General features: G+C 54.6%; 2 protein-coding genes and 1 long non-coding RNA gene across 16 annotated transcripts; 2 read left to right on the forward strand and 1 right to left on the reverse strand.

The window, feature by feature from the left end:
* Window positions 1–27: 27 nt before the first annotated feature.
* On the reverse strand, window positions 28–25,145 carry MSI1 (musashi RNA binding protein 1). 13 transcript variants are annotated; one of them, XM_086348264.1, is made up of 15 exons: window positions 25,013–25,145; window positions 24,804–24,844; window positions 24,154–24,235; window positions 23,971–24,055; window positions 21,018–21,059; window positions 19,153–19,245; window positions 15,499–15,547; window positions 14,260–14,342; window positions 13,580–13,697; window positions 10,409–10,489; window positions 9,166–9,222; window positions 4,329–4,397; window positions 3,325–3,479; window positions 2,801–2,864; window positions 28–1,860 (listed from the first exon to the last, which is right to left on the reverse strand). In XM_086348264.1, the coding sequence occupies exons 1-14, from the start codon at window positions 25,069–25,071 to the stop codon at window positions 2,823–2,825; spliced, it is 1,056 nt and encodes a 351-aa protein (XP_086204390.1). In that variant the 5' UTR covers window positions 25,072–25,145; the 3' UTR covers window positions 28–1,860; window positions 2,801–2,822. The 13 variants fall into 13 exon arrangements, with proteins under 13 accessions (XP_086204390.1, XP_086204389.1, XP_086204392.1 ...); XM_086348263.1 differs by having other exon boundaries at window positions 3,325–3,512; XM_086348266.1 differs by lacking the exon at window positions 9,166–9,222.
* On the forward strand, window positions 17,109–19,188 carry LOC147355587 (uncharacterized). Of its 2 annotated transcripts, none has more exons than XR_015144651.1 (2): window positions 17,109–17,214; window positions 18,739–19,188. It is a non-coding gene; the product is annotated as an uncharacterized LOC147355587 (long non-coding RNA). The 2 variants fall into 2 exon arrangements; XR_015144650.1 differs by lacking the exon at window positions 17,109–17,214 and adding an exon at window positions 17,877–18,322.
* Window positions 19,918–27,983, forward strand: LOC147355588 (uncharacterized). The gene is made up of 7 exons (XM_086346150.1): window positions 19,918–19,930; window positions 23,235–23,368; window positions 23,944–24,140; window positions 24,312–24,448; window positions 24,901–25,511; window positions 26,252–26,326; window positions 26,553–27,983. The coding sequence occupies exons 1-6, from the start codon at window positions 19,918–19,920 to the stop codon at window positions 26,288–26,290; spliced, it is 1,131 nt and encodes a 376-aa protein (XP_086202276.1). The 3' UTR covers window positions 26,291–26,326; window positions 26,553–27,983.

Raw genomic sequence — 27,983 nt, forward strand, 5'->3', positions numbered from 1 at the left:
CAGAGAGATATAAGACACAAGCTCAGGCCCGTTTTCAAATAATTTATTAGGAATTCAAAACTGAAAATAAAACCTGGAAAAAGAAGTTACAGATGTGGAGAAAAGAGACACCGGAGGGTGGTAACTTGCTGGCTTCAAAACACCGTGTAACATCTTTTTAAAAAAATTTCCCAAACAAATCAGAAAACGGAATTCCAAGGCCCTGAGCCCATGGGTGGGCCCAGTGGGGTGGGGGGATCACAGGAAGGGGAGGAGAGGAAAGCTAAGTCTCTCAAGACTCAGCTCAAGTGTGTAGAAAATTAAAAATAAAAACCAATAAAATGCAGCTTCTCTTTTATTAGGAAACATTAAAAAAAAAAAAACCACGAACAGCCGCGCATCTCAGTAACAAAGATTATTGCTTTGTGTTCTCAGGGCTAATAGGTTAAGCACCTCACACAGACAATTAACTCTCCAAAGGGGGTTTTCAGGGGAGGGGACTATGATGGGGAAGGGAGCTTAGGTTCCCAGCCCCAGACGTGGGGGAGAGGACACGGGCAGGCAGTGGGTGGGTGGGTGGGGGGCTCCACCCCGCCACACCAGCCTGGTCACTCACTGTTCATGAAGTCATGACCTGAGCCTCTTTTTCCTTTGAAGAGGGCCCAGGGACTCGGGGCTCTGGCCATGGGACCATCCTGGTGGGGAACTTCAGTGAGAGAATGTGGGGGTTCCCTGAGAAGCCCTTTGCTTTCCCCTGGGGTCTGCCCCTTCCCAAAGTGCCCACCCCCAATGCCCACTCATGGGGGGCTCAGGGCAGAAACCATGAAGGCCTGACCAGGTAGGGGGTGGGGGGGTGGGGGGTGACCTTTGGAGAGTTAATTCCTTTCCAGCAGTGGCTCCGGGCGAGCCCTTCTCTTCCCTCGCCCCCACACTGGGTTTTTTTTTGGGGTGAACGGGCCCAAGGCCTTTGACCCCATAGGGCCTGAGAGAGCGGGGCCTGCCTTGGCCACAGTTGAGGCCTGCAAGCTTACAGTAACGGTGTCTGAGAGGGAGGTACAGAAACGCGGGGTGGGGTGAGGCAACGCCCTCGCCCCCAAGGGGTCTTAAAGACGGGTGGGGGCTTCACCTCGCAGTATTTACATATATGATACAGGACGGGATGGTTCCAGGGGCTCGGCCTGGCCTCCTCAGCCTGTCCTCCTCTCCAGGGCTGGAGGGAGCTGGCCAGGGGCCCACACCCACACAGACATTTTGTTCTCAGCTGGTGGGGGGGCACCTGGCCCCTTGCCCCCTGCGGCCTGGGGCTTCACATTCACAAACCTAGAAATAGTTTAAAAAACGGTTTCTTTAAAAAACAGAACAAAACAAAACAAAAAGGAAAGAGAAAAGGAAGGAAAAATCAGAATAAAAAAACCAGGGTTGTGGCTGTGGCCTGTAGCAGGCCCCCTCCGCCCTCACTCTAGCTATGCACAAATACAAAAGCCTTCTGGGTGGGGGGGTCCTATGGGGGCGCGGCGGGGAGAGGGGCGCAGACCCGACGTGGTGGGGCGCAGAGAGGAGAACGGGGCAGGGTGGGGGGGGGAGACGGTGGGCATGGGGAGGGGGCAACCGGCTAATCCAAAATAAATAAAAGCAGGTAGGACAGGGGAGGTGGGGGAAAGGGCTGGGGGCGGAAGAGGAGGAGGTTAGTAGGGGAGCCAGACATGGATGTCCGGGGGTGAGGTGGGGGGGCAGCAGGGCAGGGGCCGGGGGGCCCAGGGAGTAGGGGGCAGGCAGTAGCGGTCCGAGTCGCTGCGGGGGAGGGGGCGGCGGCTGCGGCTGAGGTGTCCCCGCCCCCTCGCTGGCTCACTCGTGGTCCTCAGTCAGCTGCAGGCCAGGGCGCTGGAACACAGCAGCGGGTTAGCGGGTCCTGCCCCACACCTCTCTGCGACTCGCAGAACCCACGTCTCCTCGTGCCTAAGGCCTCTTTCCCTAATCCCTTCCTAGGCAAGCTTTGCGCATATATTTCGCATCTCCTACTCCCTGTCTGGAACCCTCTTTCCCTAGATTTCTGGATGGCTGGATTTGCTCCAATGTCACCTTATCAGGGGCTGCGCTCTGAACCCCTGAAGCAGGTAGACCTCTCACGTGCAATTTAGAATGATCTCAATTGCTCACTTGTTTTTTTGTCTGTAGAGAGAGGCGAGCCTTCTTGGTCTTCTACCACCCCCCTCCTGAAACAAATGCTCAATGAATAGTTGTTGGAATGCACAAATGGACAAACAAAGGAAGTGTCGCTGGGACACAGAGCGCCCCACTGTACACAGCATGATGGCTGTGTGTCTTCCCCTCCCCCTGGCTCTCTGTATATGTAGATATGTGGACAGTATCCTGTTTCACCTGTTGGATATTCCAGTGCATGCATGCAGTCTATTTAACCACTCTCCTGTTGATGGGCATTTCAGTTATAAAAATAAATGCCTAGAAGTAGAATTGCTGTGTTATGGGCATGAAATGCTTAGTCCAGATAAACCCTGCCCTTTGAAAAACCTGAGCCGATTTGCACAGGTTCCTCTCCTCCCTCATCACAGCGGAGCCCCAACAGTCTTAAAAAAAAATCTTTGCCTGAGAAGCGGCACGTGCTGCCTTATGGTGGCTATCATTTACATCCTTTCTGGAGCAGTTTGAGTAGCTTCTCCGGGTCTTTGATCATTGTTGGGATACAGGTCTGTCTCTCCACTGGGGCTGTGGGCTCCATGAAAGTCTATGTCCCAGACTGTGTGGCTCAGCGCTAGCCTCCCAGGTGCCACCCACACCCCAAAGCCCCAGCCCACCTCCTCACCTCCTGCCACCTGTTTCCTGCTTCAGTGGTACCCATTGGTGAAAGCTGTGGCAATCAAGGGGCCCTGGAAAGAAAAGGATTTGACTCCTAGATTCCTGGGGGTGGCAGAGAAAGCCCAGGGGCTCCTCCTCTCTTCCACAGGAGCCTCAGGTAAGGCACAGACCTTCTCTAGCCCTGCCCGTATCACCCCTACTTTCTGCTAGGGTAGATTATCCAGGGTAGGGCCTGAGAATCTGCAGATTACCAGCACCCTGGTTAAAAGCAGGGCACCCCTGAGATAGAATCTAGCCTCCACACAGGCAGAGATGCTGAGCCTCATTTGCACAGTATTCCCAGAGCCCACCCAATGCCTGGCATACAGAGGGCGATCATTAAATGCCCACTGAACAAGTGAATGATAACTCTCACTGATCCCGGGTCTCCCATCCATTATCTCTTGCCTCTCTTCTCCCCCTCCCTCAAAAGATAGACAAGGCCTCTCCTTCCTTCAACTTCTGGGGCCTCCAGGTCTGGGGGCCACTCACCCCAAGACTGTGGCCGAAGCCAGTGCTGGGGGCGGGGCTGGCAGCGCTGATGTAACTGCTGACCCCCGAGTCCTGATTGGCTGCTCCGTAGAGCTCGGCCATGGGGCCGGGGCTGGTGGTCCCCAGGAAGCCCCCTGTGCGGCTGGGAGTCGAACCTGGAGGGGGAGCCATCGTCCAGGGGTGAGAGCCTGGCAACCCAGAAAGAAGACAGTGATAGCCCCAGCGCCCACTGTGACCCCGCAGCAACACCCCCCAACCCATCCCACCCCCTCCCCAGACCTTGACCCTTCCCCGGACCTTGACCCCTCCCCCAACCTTGACCCCTCCGCCTCGGCCTCATCCCCACATCCAGCAGAGTGTTGTGGGACCACTGCCTGGAGATTGCCCAGAGTCCGTCCACCCCCACCAGCCTCAGCCCAGGGCCCCCCTTATCTCTGGTGCCATGGCTCAGCAGCCTCCTTACTGACTGCCCCACCCTTGTGGAGCCCTTCCCACCTGTCCCCACCCTGCAGCTGCCTGTGCTGTCTAAAATGATCATCACTCTGCTATTTAAAATGTTTGGTGTTTCCCTAGAATCTGGTTCTTTGTCTCTACTCCTCACTCCTCCACTCCACCCATGCTAACTGGCCTCCAAGCCTTGGCACCTGCTCGTCCCTCTGCTGGGAATACCTTTCCTCCTCTTTGCCTTCAGATCGGAAGTTAAGAGGGGCAACCTCCTGGCAGCCCTTCCTGAGAGGCCCCTCTCTGACACCTGACTTCTCCCGCTGGGGCTGTAGCATGGGATCGCCTTTTTAACACCTGCCACCCCACCAGCCTGCAAGCTCTGGAGGGCAGAGACCACACCTGTCTCCTTCCTGGCAGGCCTGGCAGATGCTCAGTTCATAGTCCTTGAGTGAATGAATAAGTGAGTCCCTCTGAAAAGGGGTGGCCGTGGCCACCTCCCCTCCCCTCTAGACTTCTCTGTCCCCCATTCCCCTCGCCCCCTGTACCCCAGACGGCCTCACCTGTCCCTCGAACTACGGCCGCTGCTGCTGCCGCCGCCGCCATGGGTCCATAAGCGGTGAGGGGAATGGCTGGAAGGAAAGGTGTGGGCACTTCAGTGTGATGGCTGAGGGGCAGCAGGGGTGCAGGCAGAGCCTCTCTGGCCATACTCCACCTCAGAGGGTTCAAGCACAGCCCCGGGGTCAGGCAGAAAAAAGCTCCCTTGGAGAAAGGGAGGAGAGAGGATGGCCTCCCAGGGATCGGCTGGGCCTCAGCTTCAACCTGGACTTGAGGGACACATGTGCACGACCCAAATGTCATGGTGGGGGCGGGGGGTGCACAAGCCACATCTCATGGGGGGTGAGATGGGGGCGGGGCACCCCCTGAGCTGCCCTGAATACTACCCATGGCTGCCATCGCCAGGGAGGGCCCTTGGCCGAACCGGGGGGCTACTCGGCCCAGGGCTATCGAGAGATACATCCCTCTTTCCAGTCCAAGTCAACTGGAGCCAGTGACTGACTGACACAGGCACCAAAAACTGGGCCTGTCACTCCAAGGACCAACGGACCAAGAAGTGCATTCTCGCCTTCCCCGCACCCCCACTCCCCCCACCAAAAGATCGGGCTGAAGCTTCGACAACCCCATTTTGCTCTTTCTGCTCCCTGGCTGGCTCCCCTCGTGCCCCTCCTCCTGGCTCAGCACCCCTGACCATCACCCAGGAAGAAATGACCACTCCCTTCCCCAGGTCTCCTCATCCCCTTTTCTCTGACCCTGTCTTCAAACACAGGGATCTGGCTATTCCCTAGTTTGCTGTCTACCCCACCCCCCCACCTCTACAGCGCCTAGCACCCTGCCTTGTACACAGCAGGTGTTTAAGGAATAGCAGTGATCAAGACCATCTGCAAGAAAAAGAAATGCAAAAAGGCAAAATAGTTGTCTGAGGAAGCCTTATAAGTAAATAGCTGAGAAAAGAAGAGAAGCAAAAGGCAAAGCAGAAAAGGAAAGATACACCCATTTGAATGCAGAGTCCTAAAGAATAGCTAGGAGAGATAAGAAAGCCTTCCTCAGTGATCAGTGCAAAGAAATAGAGGAAACAATAGAACGAGAAAGACTAGATATCTCTTCAAGAAAGTTAGAGATACCAAGGGAACATTCCATGCAAAGATGGGCACAATAAAGGACAGAAATGGTATGGACCTAACAGAAGCAGAAGATTTTAAGAAGAGGTGGCAAGAATACACAGGACAACTATACAAAAAAGATCTTCATGACCCAGATAACCACAATGGTGTGATGACTCACCTAGAGCCAGACATCCTGGAATTCGAAGTGAAGGCCTTAGGAAGCAGCATTATGAACAAAACTAGTGGAGGTGATGGAATTCCAGTGGAGCTATTTCAAATCCTAAAAGATGATGCTGTGAAAGTGCTGCACTCAATATGCCAGCAAATTTGGAAAACTCAGCAGTGGCCACAGAAAGGTCAGTTTTCATTCCAATCCCAAAGAAAGGCAATGCCATAGACTGTTCACACTACCACACAACTGCACTCATCTCACACGCTAGCAAAGTAATGCTCAAAATTCTCCCCCTGCCAGGCTTCAACAGTACATGAACCATGAACTTCCAGACGTTCAAGCTGGATTTAGAAAAGGCAGAGGAACCAGAGGTCAAATTGCCAACATCCGCTGGATCATCGAAAAAGCTAGAGAGTTCTAGAAAAACATCTACTTCTGCTTTATTGACTACATCAAAGCTTTTGACTGTGTGGATCACAACAAACTGTGAAAAATTCTTCAAGAGATGGGAATACCAGACCACCTTACCTGCCTCCTGAGAAATCTGTTTGCAGGTCAAGAAGCAACAGTTAGAACTGGACATGGAACAACAGACTGGTTCCAAATCGGGAAAGGAGTACGTCAAGGCTGTATATTGTCACCCTGCTTATTTAACTTATATGCAGAGTACATCATGCGAATGCCGGGCTGGATCCAAGCACAAGCTGGAATCAAGATTGCCTGGAGAAATATCAATAACATCAGATACGCAGATGACACCACCCTTAGGGAAGAAAGCGAAGAACTAAAAAGCCTCTTGATGAAAGTGAAAGAGGAGAGTGAAAAAGTTGGCTTAAAACTCAACATTAAGAAAACTTAGATCATGGCATCTGGTCCCATCATTTCATGGCAAATAGATGGGGAAACAATGGAATCAGTGAGAGAATTTTTCGGGGGCTCCAAAATCACTGCAGATGGTGACTGCAGCCATGAAATTAAAAGACGCTTGTTCCTTGGAAGAAAAGCTATGACCAACCTAGACAGCATATTAAAAAGCAGAGATGTTACTTTGCCAACAAAGGTCCATCTAGTCAAAGCTATGGTTTTTCCAGTAGTCATGTATGGATGTGAGAGTTAGGCTATAGAAAAAGCTGAGTGCCAAAGAATTGATGCTTTTGAACTGTGTTGTTGGAGAAGACTCTTGAGAGTCCCTTGGACTGCAAGATCAAACCAGTCAATCCTAAAGGAAATCAGTCCTGAATATTCACTGGAAGAACTGATGCTGAAACTAAAACTCCAATACTTTGGCCACCTGATGGGAAGAACTGACTCATTTGAAAAGACCCTGATGCTGGGAAAGATTGAAGGAGGGAGAAGAAGGGGACGACAGAGGATGAGATGGTTGGATGGCATCACCGACTCAATGGACATGAGTTTGAGTAAGTTCCTAGAGTTGGTGATGGACAGGGAATCCTGGTGTACTGCAGTCCATGGGATCCCAAAGAGTTGGACACGACTGAATGACTGAACTGAACTGAACTAGAAGGAATATAACTAGGAGGGATCCGTGCTTTAATGATGGGTTGTCATGAGCCTGGAGCTGCCTCCGGCTGGGGGTGAGCACCCCCTACTGCTTGGCTCTGCCACTGCAACCCTGAGAGGCCACACTCCCATCCACAGCCAGCGTCTCCCATTCAAAGATGCGCCCCTGGGGGCTGTTTTAGTACCCTAGCCTTGAACTGGAACTGGAAGTGGGGTGAGGGACTCTGGAAAAAAAATCCTCGTGAAAATTCTTGGGTAGGTTGTTGGACCAGGAGATGAAAATCTAGGACAGCATGCTTGCACAGTTGGGAGACGATTTGCCTAAGATCTTTAGAGTGCTGGCACCTTCTCAAGACATAACCTCCTTTGAGAAGCCTTCCCTAACTACCCCTACTAAGGCAGCCCCTCGTCCTGACCCGAGCACCTTAGCACATCTCCTTGTTTTATTTTCCTTGTGGAACCTCTCACCCGGTGCAAGTATCTTGATTTACTTGTTTATTCCTGTCTCCCTCCACTAGACTGTCAACTCCAGGAGGGCAGGGAATTTGTCTGTCTCACTCCCTACTGAATCCCCACCACCTAGAACAGCATTTGGCACAACAAAAATATTGATTAAATGCACAAGGAAATACTGTCGTCTCTTGAAGGTGAGGGAAAAGTTCAGACACCAGACCTCCAAGAACTGCTCAGCCTCGAACCCACTGCCTCCCCAGGCCAAAATATCTGCAGAGGGGCTACTCCTTCCCTCAGTTCTTTAAGGGCAGGGCTGGGCCCTGAGGTCTGGTTTGGGGCCCAGTTAGGCATTTCCTGAAAGCAAAACCAGCATGCTCTCATCACAACAGTAAAGCATTACTCATTTGTATAATAAGTATTTATCTCTTTCTCTAGAGCACAAGTTCTGCAGATGAGAGCCTGCTGTCTGGTTCCTTCTTTGCCTCCAGGGCTTGGCTGTCTGTCTCACACAGTAGGCCCTCAATACGAATTCTGAGATGAGTAGGAAAGACCCCCATCTGCCCCTCAACTCACTCTGCTCAGGGAAGATCCTCTATCACCCCCACCGCCAGGACTCCCTCCCCTTCCTTCACCCCAGGTGCCTCTTTCCCCTCCCCCATTTTGGGGGCCCTCTGGGCACCCCTTGGAAGGAAGGTCTCATCTAAAGCAGCATCCACGCTGTGTCTTCCACACGCGGCTAGGTTGGGGGAAGGAGTCTGGGGGTGGGGTGAGGGGAGAAGCAGGTTGAACAGAGAAACCCGTTGCAGCTCACCTCATCTGCATCCGCCCCTTGCCCCTTGCCGTGGGCCTCCGCCCCGGCCCCAGCTCCAGAGCTGAGCTGACAGGCCCAGGTGAAAACTCCACCTGGAGAAATGGCCCAGGATGGCCGCACACATCACCCTACTTGCCCACAAGTTGCAAATGGGCTGGGTTCGGCCCTCAAATAGGTTTCGTTTGGTCCTCAGGGAACTTAAAAATTTGAAAATCGTTGCTAATATTTGAAAATAACTGAAAAATTCACTTGAAAGTGAAAGCCGGGTTTCTGGCTTCTCTTGGAAAAATGGGATCTGAACATATCGGGTTTCTACGTTGCCTCCTGGCAGAGGCAGAGCGGAGCCACGCCCACCGCCGGAGCCACGCCCTCCACCGTGTCCTGACTGGGCCGAAAGAAGCTACGCCCACCACTGGAGCCACGCCCTCCACCGTGTAGGACGTCCCCACCCCGCCCACTCCTCTCTGAGTTTGAGACCCTGGCTGGTTCACCGCTGGATCCCAGCGCCTACACGGTGCCTGGCATAGGGGAGGCGCTAGATAAATATTTATCAAATGGATGAATGAGTGATTTCGCCTCCATCTGCTGGCCTTGGCCCTGTGCCTTACCCTTAAGGACCATGTAGCTACGCAGACTGGCCAGTGCCCGAGGCTGCTGCACCGCCGGAGGACTGGAGGGCAGGAGAACAGGGTCCCCCTAGCTTTCCCGGGGTCGGTCCCTGGGTCATTCTCTTTCTCCCCCATGTGGCCTGTGAGGTGTACGAAATCCGAGCGACTGACCTGTAAGCTCGGGGAGGACTGGGGCGCTCGGGAGAGGGGTCCGCTCTACACGGAATTCTAAAATGAAACGTAAAACAGCTTAGGAAGATGCAGAGAGGCCCCTCGTGCGTGGCCCAGGGAGGACGAAGGCACCCACGGGACACTTGATGGGGGGACAGGCCATGCACAGGACCCGAGAGCTGGGGATTGGGAGAGCATGGTCGCCAGCAGGCCAGGGTGGGGAAGGAGACAAAGACACAGAGAGGCGAGACCAACAAGGAAGGAACAAGTGGGCAGAGTTGCCACCTACACCCCGGGCACTGGGAGATGGTGGAGCTTCTGTCCCTGGTGTTTTTCTTAAAAGGTCTGAAGGCACTAAAACATCTCCCAGAATCCATCTTTTTGTTCTATTTTGGGGACAGGCCAGCAATGACCCTAGAGCAGCTCTGCCACCTTCTAGATGAGTCATCTTTGCAGTCACTTTTCCCCTCTGAGCCCGTTTCCTCACCTAGAAAATCAGGCTCATCCCGCCTCCCCCAGAGATCACTGTCAGGACTAGTCAGCGTCATGGGCACAGAGGAGTCATAGCTGGACAGCCCAAGGTGCAAGGGCTTAGGGGACCCCTCCAGAGAAATAAGATGAAAAAACAAACAAGAGCCTTGCAAAAATATGATATTTGATATTAAAAAAAAACATTGAATAGTCATCATGGGAAAGGCTCAGAACTTTGTTGGGCTTCTTGCCACGTATGGGAAGGGCTAGTGCTGTTTTTATTTTGAATTGCAAATGAGGGTGGTGATCATCGTGGTTTTAAATTGCTTTTCAGCATTCAGGGTCTCAAAAGGTCTCATCTGCCTTGGAAGGAGCTCACTGTAGCACATGGTCATTATAGGTGACTCCATAAGGACACAGCCAACGCTGGCCCTCAGGGGGGACTCCCCACCACAAGCCTGATGCCCTTTTGGTGGAAGTGGCAACCCTGGAGGCGGGTAGGGAGTAAAGGCAAGAGACTGGCAGAGGTCATCCTGGGAGGGAGGGGTGTCATGCAGGGCCACACAGGGAGCCCCACCCCCAGCTTCTCGGGAGGGGAGGGCGGGCTGGGTGGGGAGAGGCGCTCCTTCCTCAGACATGCCCTTCCTTCCTAACCTCCAGCAGCCAGACCTCCCCCCAGCCATGCACCACCCCCTGAACACTGCCCTGAGGAGTCAGACTGCCTGGGAACCGGGGACATGCTGGCAGCAGAGGGACATTGGGCAGGACTTACCGGGGAACTGGTAGGTGTAGCCGGGGGCGAGGCCTGTATAACTCCGGCTGGCATAGGTCGTGGCTTGGAAACCAGGGTAACCTGATAAGGCAAGGGGACCAGTGTCAGATGCTTTATCTACAGCACTGTGGGGGAGGATGTATCACGAATTCCCCTCCCCACTTTGTGTCATGAATAATAATCACATTTACCACATACATACCATCTGCATGCCAAACCCTATACAAAGCCCACTGCACACTTTGCTCTCTCCTTAACCCTCGTAAGAATCCCAAGTGGCACAGTTAGGAGCCTCATTTTATAGGTAGAGAAACTGAGGCTCAGTGAGGTGACACTAGCTGAGAATAATCCAAACCCTTATCAAGGTTCTTCGTGCTCTGGCTCCTGCCTCTATCCTCTCCTCATCTACACCCTGCCCCTCCCCTCTCTCACTCTGCTATGGCCACACTGGCCTCCATGCTGTTTTTCAAATTCACAAGCTCCTTCCCACCCCAGGGCCTTTGCACATGATAATTCCTCTGCCTGGAACACTCTTCCTCAGGTTTTCACATGACTATGTCCTTCTCATTGTGCAAGAGGCAGCTCAAATGTCACCTCCTCAGAGAAGTGATCCCACAAAAGACCTCTCTCTCATCAGTTACAACAGTATTTATCATGTGACTCTCCCTGGTTTTTCCTTTCAATATTTATCATGTCACCCTGGTTTTTTCCTTTCATAGCACTGATGACCAGTATCTGAACTTATCCCAGGATTTCTTCAAGAGCTGATTTTGTCTTTCCCATCTTTTATTTCTGTCTCTCCATCACCAGCACAGTGCCTACTAGTTAGTATGTATATAATAGATATTTGCAGCTTTGAAAGAAAGATCACATAGTGAGTAATAATGGTATAATTGGGATTCAAAATCAGATCTGACTGGCTCCAAGTCTCTTAACCAATATTCTCTATTGGTTAGAGGTGTTCTTTTCTCTCCCCCACCCTCACTTTTTTTTTGTTGGGGGGGGCTTCGACAAGCACATGTGGGATCTTAGTTCCCCAACCAGAGATCAAACCCATACCCACTGCAGTGGAAGCACTGAGTCTTAACCACTGCACTGCCAGGGAAGGCCCCTCCCACACTTCTTAAAAGGGGTAAAACCAGCTAATAAATTGTTTTGAAAGGAAAATTTTCTCAGCGTTCCAAAGGACGCTAAAGAAACAGAACAACTAAATTCAAAAACTGATTCTGGTGGATCTTGTTCTGGAGGACAGAAATAGCTATAAAGAACAGTATTGGATCAACTGATAAAATCAGAAAATAGTAGACTAGATTAAAATATTTTATCAATATAAATATATGAAGTTGATAATTACAATGTTTCATGAAAGCACACCCCTAATCTTGGGAAATACACACTTAAGTAATTTACCCTCAAATGATTTAGAGAAAAATCATAAGCATATCATATATGTGTGTGTGTACACATATGTGTGTGTGTGTGTATATATACACACATACACTTATAGAGGAAATGAGAAAAGCAAGTAGGGTATGATGTTAACAATAAGTGAATCTGGGGGCTTCTCTGGTGGTCCACTGGTTAAGACATCACCTTCCAAAGGGATTACGAGTTCAATCCTTGGTTGTCCCCCAACCAAGTCTAATATCTCACATGCCTCTCAAGCAAAAAACCGAAACATTAAAAAAGAAGCAATACTGTAACAAATTCAATAAAGATTTTAAAATGATCCACATTAGAAAAAAATCTTAAAAAAAAAAAACAAACAGGTGAATCTGGTAAAGGGTATACGGATTTTTTGGTAATACTACTTTATTTTTCCAATTCTTCTGAAAATATAAAGTTACTTCCAAATAAAAAGTCAAAAAACAAAAACAAAACTTTAGGCGCAGACAATGTTCCACTTGGTGGGTGTGCTCCTCACCCCTCTATCTGTGATCCCATTCCTGACCCTCTAGCCCTGCTGTACCCCCTTCTCTGAGTCCTCAGGGCACCCCTCCCCCATCTCCAGCATAAAGACCCCCTTGTTAGTGTTCTCTTTCTGTGTATATACAGCTTGTCTCTCCAGGAAGACTGTGACCTTCTTGGGGTCCCAGCTCAGATTTTTCACCCTTGGTCAAGGGCCCCAAGCACTGCTGACTCCTGTTCATCTTCCAAGGCTCTTGGTGACCTTGACCCCCCTCCCCAGGGAGCTTCCCCAACCCCCAGGTCGATTTAGGTGCCTCCTCGGGCCTCCCACAGCCTGCAGTCAGTCTGTGGTGACACGGTCTGTTTAATCTTGTCTCTCACTTGATGGGAATTACAATGAAGGCAGGTCCTATTTCTCAGAAGCTGCTCAATAAATATTAGTCAAACAAACAAGAAGAAACAGGCTTATCTCTACCTTCCCAAAGGCATGTGCGTCTGTAAATGCTGTTCCATCTGCCTGACCATTTTTGCCCTCCCCTGCTCCCTGCCCTCCCATGACTTAGCTCCTACTCAACCCTCAGACTCAGCTTAAATGTCACGTCTATCCTAGCGTCTCCAAGTCTTGGTCAGTTTCACTGTGACCATGCTCCCTACGCTTCTCCATCCGAAACCTAGAATGTTTTTGTTGTTAGTCACTAAGTTGTGTCCAACTCTTTTGCGACCCCATGGCTCCGCTGTCCAGGGATTTTCCAAGCAAGTACACTGGAGTGGGTTGCCATTTCCTTCTCCAGGGAATCTTCCTGACTCAAGGATGGAACCCGTGTCTCCTGCATTGGCAGGTAGATTCTTTACCACTGAGCCACCAGGGACTTATTTGTTTTTTTCTGCCAGACCATAAAGCTCCAAGGAAAGTCACTGCTGTAATTCTTGGCACAGGGCCTGGCATTTATAGTTGCTCAATAACTACTTACTGGATGGATGAGTGGACAAACAAATTGAACAGTGGGATGGACAGAAGGACCAATTAATAAGGAGCAACTGGACCACTTTTTTCGGTCACCACCAGAGGGCAGCACCCCACAACCAAATCACCCACCTTGGTTAGGACTGCCAACCCTGAGATCCTTGGTCCACACACCCTGGGCACTGTCTTCCCAGACAGGAGGGCAGACCACAGAGGAAAGGCAACACCCACACAGCTCCTGGTAGCCCCAGGTGCAGTTCTGGGCAGGAAGAAGCCACAGGTGCAGGCCTAGCACATACCCAGCATGCCGATGCCCAGCATGAAGGCGTCCATCCCGTAGGGCATGACTCGAGACCTCCCCCGGGCCGAGCCCGTCGGTGACATCACCTCTTTTGGCTGAGCTTTCTTACATTCCACCTGCAATGAGATCCGGCAGTCAGTCCCTCCTATAGACCCAGGGTCATGGACCCTCCTATTCCCTGGCAGGCCTCTTGTTCATTTCATAGTTACTATTTTTGGCGTGATCACAATGTGCTAGAGATGGGTTGAGCATGCAGTGGTTCATCAAATGCTTACACCGGCCCTGAAATGGATGGAGGTACTACTGACACTCTCGTTTTACAGACAAGGGAACTGAGGCTCAGAGAGGGGAAGTCATCTGTCCAATGACTAGACTAGGAAGTGGTGGAATAAGGATTTCAGTCCAAGTCCCTCTGAGCCCACCAGCTGTGCTTTCTAAATGCCATGTTCCTGTCCACACTTTCAGGGGGGTGAAAAAACTGGCTCTGGCCCACGGACTGTGAGGCCTCTCTGACTGCCTCCAGAACCTCCAAGCATTCCCTGACTGACTCAGGCTAGAGACCCGGTCTCCCTCTGCACATCATGCACAACGTTCCCAACCAGGGATTGAACCTGTGCCCCTTGCAGTGGGAGCACAGAGTCCTAACCACTGCACTGCTAGGGAAGTCCACCTGCTCACCATTTTGTTGTTGATTTCATGGAAGTGGATTTCACACACTTTCTCCACGATGTCCTCACTCTCAAACGTGACAAAGCCGAACCCTGGAGGGCAAAGGCAAGGTCAGAACCGGGCTCCTGGTCAAAACCCAGCCCCAAGTCATACCAAGAGCACCACTCCCTTCTTACAGGCCAGTGTCTAAGAATTAATGAGAGGCTTCACCCGCACCCTGGCAACCTCTCAATTACGTGATGAGACAGGATTTCAGTTCCCAAATCATAGACGTGAAAACCAAGGCTCAGTGAAGTGACTGGCCCAAGATCACATAGCAAATTAGAAAGAGGCAGGGCTGTGACACATATCACATTCAACATGCCTTTTCTCTTCCTCAGATGCTTTCCAGAGAGAGAAATAGAAATACTTTTAAAATACACACACAAATACTTTTAAAAACGTACATGAACATGGACAAGTATATTTTTGTATACAGATACACACACACACATACACACCCCTAGGTACCCATACATCACAGAGACACTCTAACTAGTGCTCACAAAGGCATAAAGGCCCCTGTGTGCATATGAGTTACCCTGACATGTAGGTCTACACAACTGTTCATATCAAATACCCTCACATGCATAGATACAAACACATACACACACACACACCAGCACATACCCCATTCCCCAAACAGGCTAAAAGGCCCAAAGCTCTGAAGGCACTGGAGAAACAACCGTGCCTCCTCCTGGGTGTGCCCCAGGGGCTGGAATGGTATTTCTCAGAAGGCAAGGCCCTTGGGAAAAAAACAAGCAGGCAGTGCGCACCCGGTGGCCCAGATGCTCACAGATCCAGGGGCAAGGGGGCTGGGCTCGGCCCAGGGGTGGGGCAAGGGGGCCAGTGGCAGGAGCAGACTGTAGAGTCAGCCTGACCCTGGGGTGGCCGGGCCTCAGCTCTGGTTACCAGGGACAAGGTAAGCCCAGCAGACACCGGCTGGGGCGGGGGCGGAGGGCTCAGTTGCAGGGGGAGGAGAGGTCCACTCCTCCGTTCCTCTCCTCTCGGGTGTCTGCAATTCGGCAAGTTTCTAGCACAGGAAACGGCGGGACAAAAGCCTTCTGTAAGGCCAGGCCCGGGAGAGGATGCAGATCCTCGGGGATAGGATGTCAGGAGGCGAGATGAAAGGGCAGCTGTGACCTGTAGCCCCCTGGCTGACCACAGGCCCCCCAGCCCGGCCTAGGAAGGGGGAGGGGCCACACTCACCTCGGTGCCGGTTGGTGGTTTTGTCAAACATCAGCATGGCATCATCCACCTAAAACAGAGCTCCCGTGGAGGACCCACCAGACCCAAGGGTCTCCAACGCAACCCAGGAGCGAGGGCTCCGACACCCACTCCCCTCCTGCCCGGTCCAGGCTTTATCTTCAACCTGCTTCCTGGGTGGGGGACAGCATTCCATCTGCAACCCCAACTGGCTACCATAGCATCCCCGTTCAACCACCAGATTCTCCTGTAAATATTAAGCACCTGCTATATGCCTGGCACTTTGCCCCACCATCTTCTCCTTGCATGGTAAAAGCCTCATTCTGTCGATGAGGAAATGGGCTCAGAGAGGTAAAGTCACCTGTCCAGGGTCACACAGCACATCCCAGATCAAGCCTGGGAGGAGTAGGAGGAGGCAGACGGTGGGTGTTAGAGGAGAAAATAGAGGAGTAAGATAGGAGATGGGGAAGTGAAAGCCTCTTTCCCACTTGCAAAAGGCCAGGAGGCCAGCAGCTACTCCAGTCAGACCCAACTCCCCTCTCCTCCTACAGATCTTTTCCTTTAATTGAGGTTTCCTTTTTGCTAGAGGCTGTAATTAAAGCAAGCAGAGTTCAGTGCTTGGGCTGCTGGCCTCCCACTGACGGGGGAGGGGAGAAGGGTGGAGGAAGGGGGAGGTTCTGCATTATCCCCCATCCCTTGGACCCCAAGTCTTCTCTTCTTGCTGCTCCCTCAAGGCATCCCCTTGGATGCACGGACAGCCACAGGCCTTCTCTTCCCTTCCGCAGTCTCAGCTTCCCTCTACATCTGCTGCTTCCTCCTTGCCCTCTTAATTCTTCAGCCAATGTCAGCTGTCTCACGGGGTTAAGCTAAGGTCGGACTCATCCTGGGTGGAAATCAAGGGCTGCCTCTGACACTGCCTCTCCCCGTTCCACCTCCCACTCCAGCTGCTGACCCTCCCCCAAATGGTCAGACACCCAAGGGATCAGGAAAACTTCCTGAGGCCTTGGGGCACAGCCTCTTCCCCACTCGCCTTTGCTCTCTTTCCAGGCTGTCATCTGCCTTGTTGAAGTGGAAAGGGCGGCCCCTGAGCTGGGTGGTCCTCCAGCTCTTAGGCACCAAGCAGCAATTGGGCCCCTGACTTTCCCCAAGGAGAACCAGAATCCCCTCACACCAGTAAGTCAGGAGGCAGCGGGGTCCCTGGAGAATCTCAGGAGAAAATGACATCTCTCCGCCCAAAGAGGCACCTGACCTAGGGCCGCACAGCTCGGTGTCACCCTTGCTCCTATCCTTATGGACCCATTCTGAGTCCCAAGTCAGCTCAGCCATCCAAACTGGATGGACACTTCATATTTGGCACAGAGAAAAGAGAAACCCGGAAAGGGGGGGCTTGTGATAAAAGCATAGGCTTTGAGTAGGACCGGCTGGAGCTGGAAAGTAACCTTGGCCAGCAGCTTTAGGTCTCTATGATTCAAGTCCGTTTTCTGTCAAATGGGGCGTTAGCTGTGTCTTATAGGGAGGTGTTAAAGGAGATCTGCATGCAACACTCCTAACTCACAGCACCCGGGATAGAGTAAGTGCTTAATAAATAGCAGCTGTTATTATTATTATTACCTTTATTAGAGAGGGGCTTGCCCACAGTCACATGGGGCAGACTGGCGAAGCTAGAGAGTAAACGACTGGACACCACTGGCTTTGAAGGCTCCATGAAGGCAGTGCCAGGTCGGTCATGACCACCCTATACATCACGGGACTTGTGCTCCCTGATTATTTTTTGAACAAATGAATAGATGAATCCAGCCACACCCTCCTTCCCTATCCCGCCGCTGAGTTCCTGATTCAGCCCAAATCCACTGCCCTTCCTCCAACCAACCCCTCTGGCTCCACCAGCCCTGGCCAACCCCCACCCTTCAACCTAGGCCTTGGCTGGACAGACCCGGAGTGGGCAAGGGGGGTTGAGGCCAGGGCACAGAGCAAGGAAAAGTGGTTGGGGGTCCAGGGGACCCCCCCCACTGGCGTCCCCTCCTGGGGCCAGCAGAGGGGAGGGAGGCTCCCAGCCCAGTGTCCTTAATAGGCTTTGGTCTCCATGGGAACCCGGGGGCAGGGGGGCTCAGGCGGGGGGGGGGGGGGGGGGGGGGGGAGGGGAGGCGGCCGAGGCCTGCTGACCAGTGGGAGCCGCCAAGTTCGGCGGCAGCTAAGCCTGAGTGGCAGCCATGGCGGCTGACCATTGTTCCCCCCTCGGCGGCGGCCCCTCGATCCGGGCGGGGGGCCCCCCGCCGCGGGGCCCTTGGCATTCCCGGCTGTCCCCCTCGCTCCCTGGCAGCCTATTCTCCGACTCCCCCTGGCCTCCCCGGGCCGGTTTCACATGCCAACGCCGATTTAGGCCCGAACAAAAGACGCGGCCGCTGACGGCTTCTCCTGGGGCCCGGTTGCCATGGCAACGCCGGCCCCGGGGGCAGGCGGCCTCCAATCACAGCTGCTGGATCAGATTAGTGCGAGCTCTAATGCTCGGCGCTCAGACACAAAGACACCCCACCGGAGCCCGAGCGGGGCCTGCTGCTTCCCAGGAGCGCCCTTCCCTCTGGGGCCCAGGCCGCCCGACCTGCCCTGGATCCGGTACCCGGGTCCTGCGGAGGCGCCTTGAGCCTAGGCCTCTGGCCCCGGCATCGCCAGCATACGCTGGCCAGGGGACCTCCCACCCGCTCCTCTTCTACCCTAGAGGCAGGGGGCTGGAAACCCACCCAGTCACCAGCTCACGTCCCATTCCCAAGCCACGGTTCTCCTGTGCCCTGCGCCTAATATAGGGAACCGAAAGGGCCTTGATGAGAAGGTGAGACCCAGCCGGCAGCCTGTTTCACGTCTGAAAAACATAGGGACCCCAGCACTCAGCACAGAAATCTCTACTTCACCCTGAGGCTTAAGTAAAACTTGGTCCCCTCCTAGCCATCTCTCCATGGCACCTTGATGTTCACACGCTCCCCTTTCTGGGGAAGGCGGGACACGCTATTGTCTGATGTCACTACATTGCTTCTGCATGAACTAAATGGCCCAGAAATTTAAGTTCCAAGCACCACAGAGCTGAGAACCAGTTCTCTGGGACTGATCAGGAATTTGGGGTGGTCTCTGCAGCCCCTCCCCAATAAGCTAAGAGATCTGCACCACCCCCCCCACCCCAGCTCCTACCTGCACAAGCAGGGTTCTGAGTACAACTGGGAGTCATATTTATTGCCTCGTTATCATCCTTAGCAGGAAGGAGTGGGGGAAGGTACAACCACCCTGTGGACTGGACAGGTGCAGACTCCCAGGAGGCCAAGGGGGTGACTGGATTGAACTGGCTTCGGGAGAACAGCCTCCCTCAGGAGAAGGAAGATAAGCAGGAGAAGGGCGACAACAGGGATAGCTACTGTGTGGCTTCCCTCCCTGGGGACGCATCCACAGTCTGAAGCCCACAGATAGGCCAGGAGCCTGAACGCTGGGTTTGGCCCAGCCTCACCCACAAAAGGACCCAGCCCCCTTTGCGACTCTTGCAGGAATTGGAATGACCTGGCTGGACTTCGTGCTTGCTACCCGACCAAAATTCCACAGGGCTTTCATACCCTGTGCCCGGCCCCCCTCCCCCCGGCCCTGACCCCCAGCCAGCACTCCCTAGTTAGGACCCACCTTCCCGAACTGCTCAAAATACTGCTTCACATCCTCCACCGTGGTGTTTACTGATAGGCCCCCAACAAAGATCTTCTTCGTTCGAGTCACCATCTGTTCGGGGAGGGAATGAGAAAGTGGGCATCTGAGTCCTGTGGCCTACCGCCACCAGCGGGGGCTCCAGCCCTCCTGCCGGGGTGCCAGCTGACTAGCTCTCTGTGGCCCTAGCTACTCAGAAGACTCCCCCCACCACCACCCCAAGCTCCCCCCTTGGACTCCCACCTCTGGGCCTGTCGCAGGCAGCTGTACACCCCACACCCTGGCCCGCTCCCTGGGTCTGTGTCAGGAAGCGGGTGGCTGGCTCAGTGACCCAGACCTACAGCCGTACCCCGAAGACCCCACCAGCCACTCCTAGAAGAGGCCAAGGCCCATCCCAGGGTCCCCCTGAACTTAACACCGACATTTTCCTCATCAACCTCTTCCCAACCCAACCTCTGGCAGCCCCGTGGCCCCAGCCCTGTTTTAGGAAGAACACATGGTCCTAATTACCCCAGGAGCGCATGGCTAATCCACGGCAATTCCCAGCCCCATCCTAGCACTAAAGCACCTTCTGTCACCAAACTGCTTAATGGAATTAACCCAATTCCGACCATGTGCTCCCTGGTGCGGCTTCCTTCCAATACCTGGTCTATAATTGCTTTCAGGCCCTCTGCTGGACCCTGGCAGGGATGCCCTTTTCCTGTCTCCCCTGCCCCTCTCCTTTCACTGTGGCCGGAGCTAGGCGCCATGACTCAGAATCGTAAAGCTACCAATTTCCACCAAGCCCTTGCAAAGGGGGAAACTGAGATCTCCTGGAGAGGGACCTAGTCCCGGGACACATGACATCAGCCGACGCAGGGGTCCTGCTCCCAGGACTGCAGTCAGCCCACTGCCTGTCTCCTGTTTTCAACTGCTTAAAAACTAAGATGTAGCTAGGTGCCCTGGGAACTGGAATACCACTGTTAGGCCCCTGTGCTGCACCAAAAGTTTTGAGTTCTGTATGGCTCCACTGCTCAGAGAGCTGTTTTGCGGGCACCCAGAAAAATTTGCCACAGCATCAGGGACAAAGAACACTTAGGAAGGCAGCCACAGTCACCCAAGTTGAAAGATAACAGGTAACAGATGCCAGGATCCCTTCCCTCTCTGCAAGCCCAACGTACCTCATCCCAGAGGTGAGGGGAGCTGGGGAGGCGGGGCACCGGGGGTCAGAGGTAGCTCCCTGACCTGTCTCTAGTTCAGCTTCAGTGGGTAAGTGTGGGCTGTATTTGAGTGCCTCCCACCCAAGAGGTGCGGGCACAGAAGTTGTGATCTCCAAAGTCACAGAATTAGAGTCCAAAGTTTGCATGCGTGCATGCTGGCACTTCAGCTGTGTCCAACTCTGTGCAACCCTATGGACCGTGGCCCACCAGGCTCCTCTGTCCATGAGGATTCTCCAGGCAAGAATATTGGAGTGGGTTGCCATGCCCCGCTCCAGGGGATCTTCCTGACCCAGGGATTGAACCCACATCTCTGTGTCCCACGCATTGCAGGCGGATTCTTTACCCTCTGAGCCACTAAGGAAGCCCAGAATCCAAAGTGTATTGACTTCAAATACAGGGCAATGAATCCCCTGAGGGGTTCCTCTTTTTCTCAACACACGCAGCCCCCTCTCCCTAGTCCACCCCAGAGCACAGATGGAAAAATGCGTCATCTCTGCAATCCAGAGAGCAAGGACATCAAGAATCCTCCCTCCTCCCACCCCATGCCATGCCATTAGCACTCCACCCAGAAGCCTCTTCCATAGAAGAGAAAGATGGGAAAATCTCTACTCGTGGTACAAAGCTGCTCCCAGACACAGACATACCTACCTTAGGCTGTGCTCGCCGAGGAAAGGCCACCTTGGGATCAATCTGAAAGAGAAGACAGAGGTAGAGGAGCCTTGGTTATTAAACACAGCCTGAAGATCTGAGGACCACTCTCATCCCAGGACACAGAGGTGACACAGAAGTGACAGAAACCACCGTGGCCTCTGGCAGGAAGATGTAATGGTTAGAGCTGGGCTGTTGGGCTCAAATCCCACTTAACACTGCCTCCCAGCTGTGAGATCGTGCACAAATGACTTAACCTCTCTGAGCCTTAGGCTTGAGCTCACCCGCAAAATGGACCCAATACTGACATCCACGTCAAAGGGTCCTCTGAAGATTATTTGAGGTAATGCTTACAAAGCACTTGTCTAGCCCTCAGCAAGAACCAGAAAAAAAGTAAGCAGAGACTTATTCCTTCCGGCACCAGGTATATTGAAGCCCTTCCTGCCTGAGAGATACCTGTCCAGGTGAGGCAGGCAATCCAGATTACGGGAGCCTTGGGAATGGAAACAATCTTTGCCTGCAAAAGGCTTTGAGATAAGAGTTCGTAAACCACAAGGGTAGACTCCATTCTGTTTTCCCAATACCACCGCCATCTAACAGTCCTTCCTGATGGTGCAAGCAAACAGTTCCCTGGTAGTACAGGTCGGCTTGGGGTGAAACAGAGCACAGGCTTTGGTGACATGCAAGAGCACGGGATCTGGACTCAGAAACTTTGCGCTCCTGGCCAAGTCTGTGATCTTAGCAACTTGCCTGACCCCTCTGAGCCTCAGTTCCCTCATCTGCAAAGTGGGGACAAGAGCACCCACTTTTCCCAGAGGCAGCTGCATGGAATCAAATGAGATAACGCAGGTGAAAGCGTTCCTTTGTGAACTGCCCTTCTTTGCACAAACAAAGGTGCTATTACCAGCGGGCCACCTTTGCCCTTGGCCATGAACAACCAAAGGGGAAAAAGCAAGATGCACCTGGGTACTCCCAGGTACTATATTCATACTAACAAACATCAAAAGGCAGAGCTCGAGATACTGTGATCAACACAGGACCTCTGAGGCCCAGTCATTTCAGAGTTTCTTGCCACTCACGTGGGTGGACACCACTCAGAAGTTCACCAGCCAATCGCAGGCAACATCTGTCTTTCCCCACAGCTCCTTCCGTTCACAACTCAGCCTAGTTCTAGGCAACAGACTCTGTCTCCTCACTGCCTGAATGGCACGAGCCAGGGAACAGCCCTCCTGTTTCCCCCACTGGAATCTACCCACAGAGAAGGAACCTCCAAACTCCACACTGGGCAACGCTTCATCTCTCCCCAAATCCCATGGGGCTCCAGGGATAATTATAGCTGCCCACCGATTTTGTATCTCAATGGACATGTTCATCCTTCTATTTCTCCTGGAGGCCACCAGAACACACCTCTGACAGTCCCCCTGCGCAGACACTGATGGGGAGATGGTACCTAAGCCACGGCCCACAGACCCACGCACAACCAGTCGCTGACACACCCTACCTCCACTCTGACTCACAGCTGGCAACATAAAACCCAACAAGTAAATAAAAGGTGAAAGTCAGAACCCAAAATAGACTCCCCACAATAAGCCTCCCTTCCACCCCCACCCCTTTCCCAGGCTGGAGAACGCCAAACACAAAGCCCCTGCCCTTTGCAAAGTTCCGCATCTCAGAAGGATGCCTATCTCTTGCTCCTTCCTCCCCTCTCTCTTCCTCTTGTCCATCGTCCATGCCCCTGCCCCCCCAGCTCCAACCCCAGTCCCAACATCTCGGCTTCCTGAGTGCCGCAGAAGCCATCAGTGCATTCTGAGGACAGGGGATGGTAGGAGAACAGGCAGCTTGATGGCAGATAATCACCAAAAACAATAGGCCACTGTCTCTCCATTCCCAGCTTGGGTCACTTGGTCTGCGCCAAGAAGATCCTTTCAGGGCCGGCAAAGTTGAGGCCTGGCCTCATTGGCTCATTACCGCGGGCAAGAGTGGGAGCCACTGGGCAGAGATAACAGGAGCTGGGGACAGGCGGTAGTTTAACAAATTCTTGGGCACAACCAGCTATTGTTGCAGGTAAGCAGGAGCCAGTGACTGACCCAAGCAGGGAGGCCCAGCGCTGGAGGAGAGTGGGGGAGTGTGGAGAGAGATCGCACTGTCCCTGGCAGACAGTCACCCCATCACAGAGGAGCCCTTCCTCGGTTTTCTCCTCTCCCCTCTCCCCTCTAGCCGGGGCCTGGGCCAGCGCCCCCTGCAGGGCCCAAGACACTGGGGAGCGGCGGGACAGCAGCAAAGTGTTCCCAGAGTCTGAATGCCCAGCCAGCGGCTTCTCCCCAGACCCAGCCGGCAAGAGTTGTTTCCAGGCAAGCTAGGGCCCTCCTCATAAATTCCTCCACGGGCAAAGCAGGTTCACATCTTCCACACAAAGCCAGGAGCTCATTGACCAAAAGTCAGGGGAGGGGGGGAGGAAGGAGGGGGGATTCAATAATGCTTTGCCATTGGTCTGGAATGGGGTAGTGGTGGTGGGGGGGGAGCCAAGTACTAGTTAGAGTTCAGAGAAGCCACGGGTGGGTCACTGCAGCCCTGACTCACCCCATTTGGGCTAGGGGAGGGACCTAGCCCCACCCCAAGCTCCTCTCTGAGGCATCAAGATTAGTATGTGCAGGGAGGGGGAGGCAGCTTCACCGTCCCTCCCCGGTCCTGGAGGGACTGGGGTGGGGTGGGGATGTAACATCAATTAGCAGGCTTGGGATTTTGCAGCTCCGTATCCCCTCAACTCGACTGACAAAGTTTCAGAGCGTGGCAGCCCTTCTACTCGGCAAACTCCCTCCTTTCTCCCGGGATCCCATCCAACTGCCCCCACCCCCCCCCGCCCCCCCGCCCACAACCCCGGACAGAGTCCTGCCCCTCTCCTCCAGCGACCTCCCTCTCCCAAAAGACCCCCGAAGCCCCGAGGGCCACTCACTGTTTTGGAGTCGAGCTCGTGCCGCGACTGCGCCAGGACTTTATCCACCCCCGCCTGGTCCATGAAAGTGACGAAGCCGAAACCCCTGCGCGCCGTAGTGAGGGAGAGGCAGATGGTTACAAGGCAGAGAGTGGCGGCCGAGCGGGGCGAGCCGGGAGCCGGAGGAGGGGGTGAGGGGCTCACCTGGATCTCTTGGTCAGGGGGTCCCGCATCACCAGACACTCCTTCACCTCCCCGAACTGGCCGAAGTATTCGCGCAGCCCTTCTGTAACCACACACCCGCCTTCGGACCAGCCCGCGCCCCTGCGCCCTTCCCCCCTTCCCCCGTCCTTTGCCCCCAGTGACCCCGGCGCGGTCCGGCCGCCCCCGCGCCCGGCAGCCTGCACGTTCTCCGGCGCTTCCCCCCCACCCCAGGTCTTCACCCGGCTCCCCTGGAGCCTCCTGGCGCCCACGGGGGCCCCAGGAAACCGAGGGCCGAGCAGGGCTGGAGGGGGGACGGCTCCGGCCGGGTTCCCGCCGCTCCGGGAGCCGCCTCACAAAAGTTTGAGCCGCAGGTGCGAGCGGAGTTGGCGCTGCCGCCGGCGGGTCCCCGGGGCCCAGCCCACCCCCCACCCCCGATGCCCCCTGAACCCCTCATCTCCTCCCCTCCACCCGCTGGGCCGTGCGCGCTTGTCGATCGCCCTGCGCTCTCGGGGTCCCCGGGCGGGGCGCGAAACGGCGCAGGGGCGCCCGGGGTCAGCGGGGCGCAGGGCTGGGCTGGGGTGTCCGGTTCCGGGGCGCCGGGGGGTCCCGGGTGCCCCGCCGGGCCGGCGGGCGCTCCCGGGCTCGCTCACCCTGCGTAGTCTGCCAACTGAGTCCCCCGATGAACATCTTGCTGCGGAGGAGGAGAGACACAAAGGGCCCGCGTGAGCGCCGGGCGCCCGGGCGCAGGGGGCGCGGGCCCGGGCCCCGGGGAGGCCCGGCCCGACCCGGATCGGCCATGTTGGCGGGGCCGGGGCGGGCGCGGGCCAGCGAGGCCGGGCCGGGCCGGGCCGGGACGTACCAGGGGTCGTGCGGCGAGTCCGGGGAGGCGAGGCCGGGCTGGGGCGCGTCAGTCTCCATCGGGAGCCGCGGGCGGCGCGGGCAGCGGAGCGGCGGCGGCGGCGGCGGCGGCAGCGCTCGGCGCGGGGCAGATGAGGAGCGCGGCGAAGGGGGCCGGACGGACAGGCCATGCTGCCCCCTCCCCCGACCCCGCTCGGGCGGGCGGGCGGGGACGGCCGAGGGGAGGGCCCGCCGGGGGCCGACCTGCCGGCTCCTCCCCCCGCCGCCCTGCGAGCATAAAGCCCAGCGCTCGCCAGCCCGCCCGCCCGGGCGCTCGCGGAGGCGGCGGCGCCCGGACCTCGCTCCCGCCGGGCTCCCGGGTCCCCGAGGGCGAGAGAGACCCCCTCGAAACCCGAGGCGGGCCGGGACCTGGGCGCGGCCGCACCCCCCACCCACCCCGGCACGGGGGCCGGGCCGCGGGAACGCCCTCTCGGAATGAAGCGCTTCCCGGTGCCTTCAAGGTAGCTCGGTTCCGGATCCCCATCCCTAGTCCTCCCTTTCAGTTCCCCGGTATCTAGAATCTAAGAAATCCCCAATCTCCCTGGGTTGGGTGGGAGATAGCCCCCCAGTGCCCGCACGTTCCAACTGGAGAGGATCCCTCCATTCCCCCAGTCGGAGCGAGAATCGCCCTCCGAGCCCCCAGTTTCCGCTAAACCTAATTTAGAGTTCCCCCCCGGCTGCCCTCGGTCCACTCCCAGTGTCCCATACCGCCCCACCTCCCCCAAGTCCAGTTCAGGGAACCCTCTCGGTGCATCGCGTCCCGAGCGGGGAGCCTCCATCAGCACCTCAGTAGAAACCGTGTTAGTTTCCCTCGACCCTTTCTGAGACTCCTTCTCGGGTCCCCTCACCCCCAACCCCTTCTTCCATCCACAGCCGTGGACTCTATAGTCATTTTGAGGAAACCCTCCTGCTCTGAGCTCGCGTTCTTGGTTTGCCGGTTGCCCACTGCCCCCACCTCCCCAATGTGAGGAATCGCCACCGTTTGCCTCACTCCCCGGCTAACTCTGGTCAGCCCTGCTCGAACTTCTGTCTAGATTCGGGAAAGCAGGTCCCAGAAGGCTCACCGCCCAGTCCCTATGGAGGCTGGGGAAAAGGTCAGCGCCTCCAGAGGGCCCCCCGCACCCCGCTTCCAGTTTAGGAACCCGTTGGCTCAGCTGTGCACCTTCCTCTTTGAATGACCGCCCCCCCTTTTTTTTTGCAGAGTTCTAAACCCCACCCCCATCGGACTGGAAGAACCTAAGATGCCTGCCCAGTGTGTTTGAAGATACTTCTCTAGGTCCGTCTCAATTTAAAGGGATCCCCATGGAGGCAAACGCCTTCCCGTCTTCCTTCTCCCCACATCCCCATATTCTGGGTCTCTGAGACCCTCTAGTGCCTTTGCCCTAGGCTCTTGGGAGCCATCTCGCCCACCCCTTAAATGCCTTCCCTTAGCCCGGCTAGTCCACCCTGAATCGCGGGCAGATTCAGGCCACTCTCCCTACCCCATCTCTCCAAATCCACAGGCTCTCGTCAATTCCCTGGCAGAAACCACTCAAGAAAGGGTCAAAGCAGGAGGCTAAGCAGCCACTCCTCCCCAAATCCCCAACGCTGCTGGGGTGGGGGTTGGCAGTCTCAGCGCCACACAAGCCCCCCTCCACCAAACTCACCTCCACTCCTTTTCTCACCCCCCTCCTTCAGTCCACTGTCCCTAACCCGGTGACAATCCTCGCTGACAAGCCCCTTGCTCACCTTGACCTCCACCCTCAAGTCAACCACTTTTTATTAATGTGTGCAGGAGCTCTGGGCAACATAAACCTGACCTCTGGAAGTATGCCCATCCCCCTCCTCTCAGTATACTTTCCCCGCCCCCCACCCCAGCCACCTCTGGTAGAAGAACGTGAGAGACTCAAGTTAATGGTTTCCTTGGGGACTTTCTGGGAACACTCAGCAGGTATATCCTGCCACCCTGTGTGCATAACACTAGAAACAAACTTGCTTTTTCCTGTTTTTATCGTCTGACTGGTTCCACAATTTCTCAGACACCCCCAGACTGGGGGTGGGGGGTGCCCCCACACATGGTATTTCTCACCATCTTAATACAAACTGGAATATCAGGTGTGTATTGGAAGAGACATGGATAGGGGTCAGCAGGGTGCATCTCCAGTGTTAGGGAACTGACCATTCCTAGGGCTAAATTTCAGGTGTGTAAAATGGGGCCAATGGGGAGATAGAAGGAGGGAGCCCCAAGCACCCATGAGCATTGATTTTGGTGCTAGCGCTGTTGGGTACTAGCTGTTGGAGGGTGGGAGATGGGTAAGGATCATTTGTGCAGAGCCAGCCAAGCCAGGTGAGAGAAGATCCATTTATTATCCTCCTTGTGCAGGACCTCAGAGGAAGAAACAAGCGTCTACTTGTTGTCACTACCTGTCACGTGTGGGGTGAATTTACAGAAGTCCCCTCCCACTGCAGGTTCATCTCAGTCTCATTGCTTCCTTCCACTTTCACAGTAGGGGCAAGGAGTCCTTCGAACGGTAGCCTTCATAGGACAGTGTAGCTGTAAATGGATGGTCCTCATAGTAAAATGAAGATCTCAGCGGCATTAAGGAAAAAATGATCTTTAGAGCAACTGGGCCAGACCCAGAATTAGGAGATTAGAGGATTCGGTTCCAGTTCTTTCTCTCTAGTATGACACACCCTGAAAAACCACTCAGAAAATTAAAGCATAAATTGGTTTATACTTAAAAAAAAAAAATCCTCTTGAGAAATACAGTGGGCCAATGACATTCCACCCAAGTACCAAGATAAAACTTGGCACATTCATTCATTCCACAAATACTTACTGACACCTGCTACCTACCAGACACTGTCTTAGGTGCTATATTCCTAGCAGCTACCTTGGCGAAACTTGCTTACTAGAGACAGGAATCAGACAATAAATAAATAGATAAATAAAA

The sequence above is a fragment of the Bos grunniens genome, chromosome 17, assembly GCF_055505025.1.
Source record: "Bos grunniens cultivar Pamir isolate PY7600 chromosome 17, Bosgru_T2T1.0, whole genome shotgun sequence".
Classification (NCBI taxonomy): domain Eukaryota; kingdom Metazoa; phylum Chordata; class Mammalia; order Artiodactyla; family Bovidae; genus Bos; species Bos grunniens.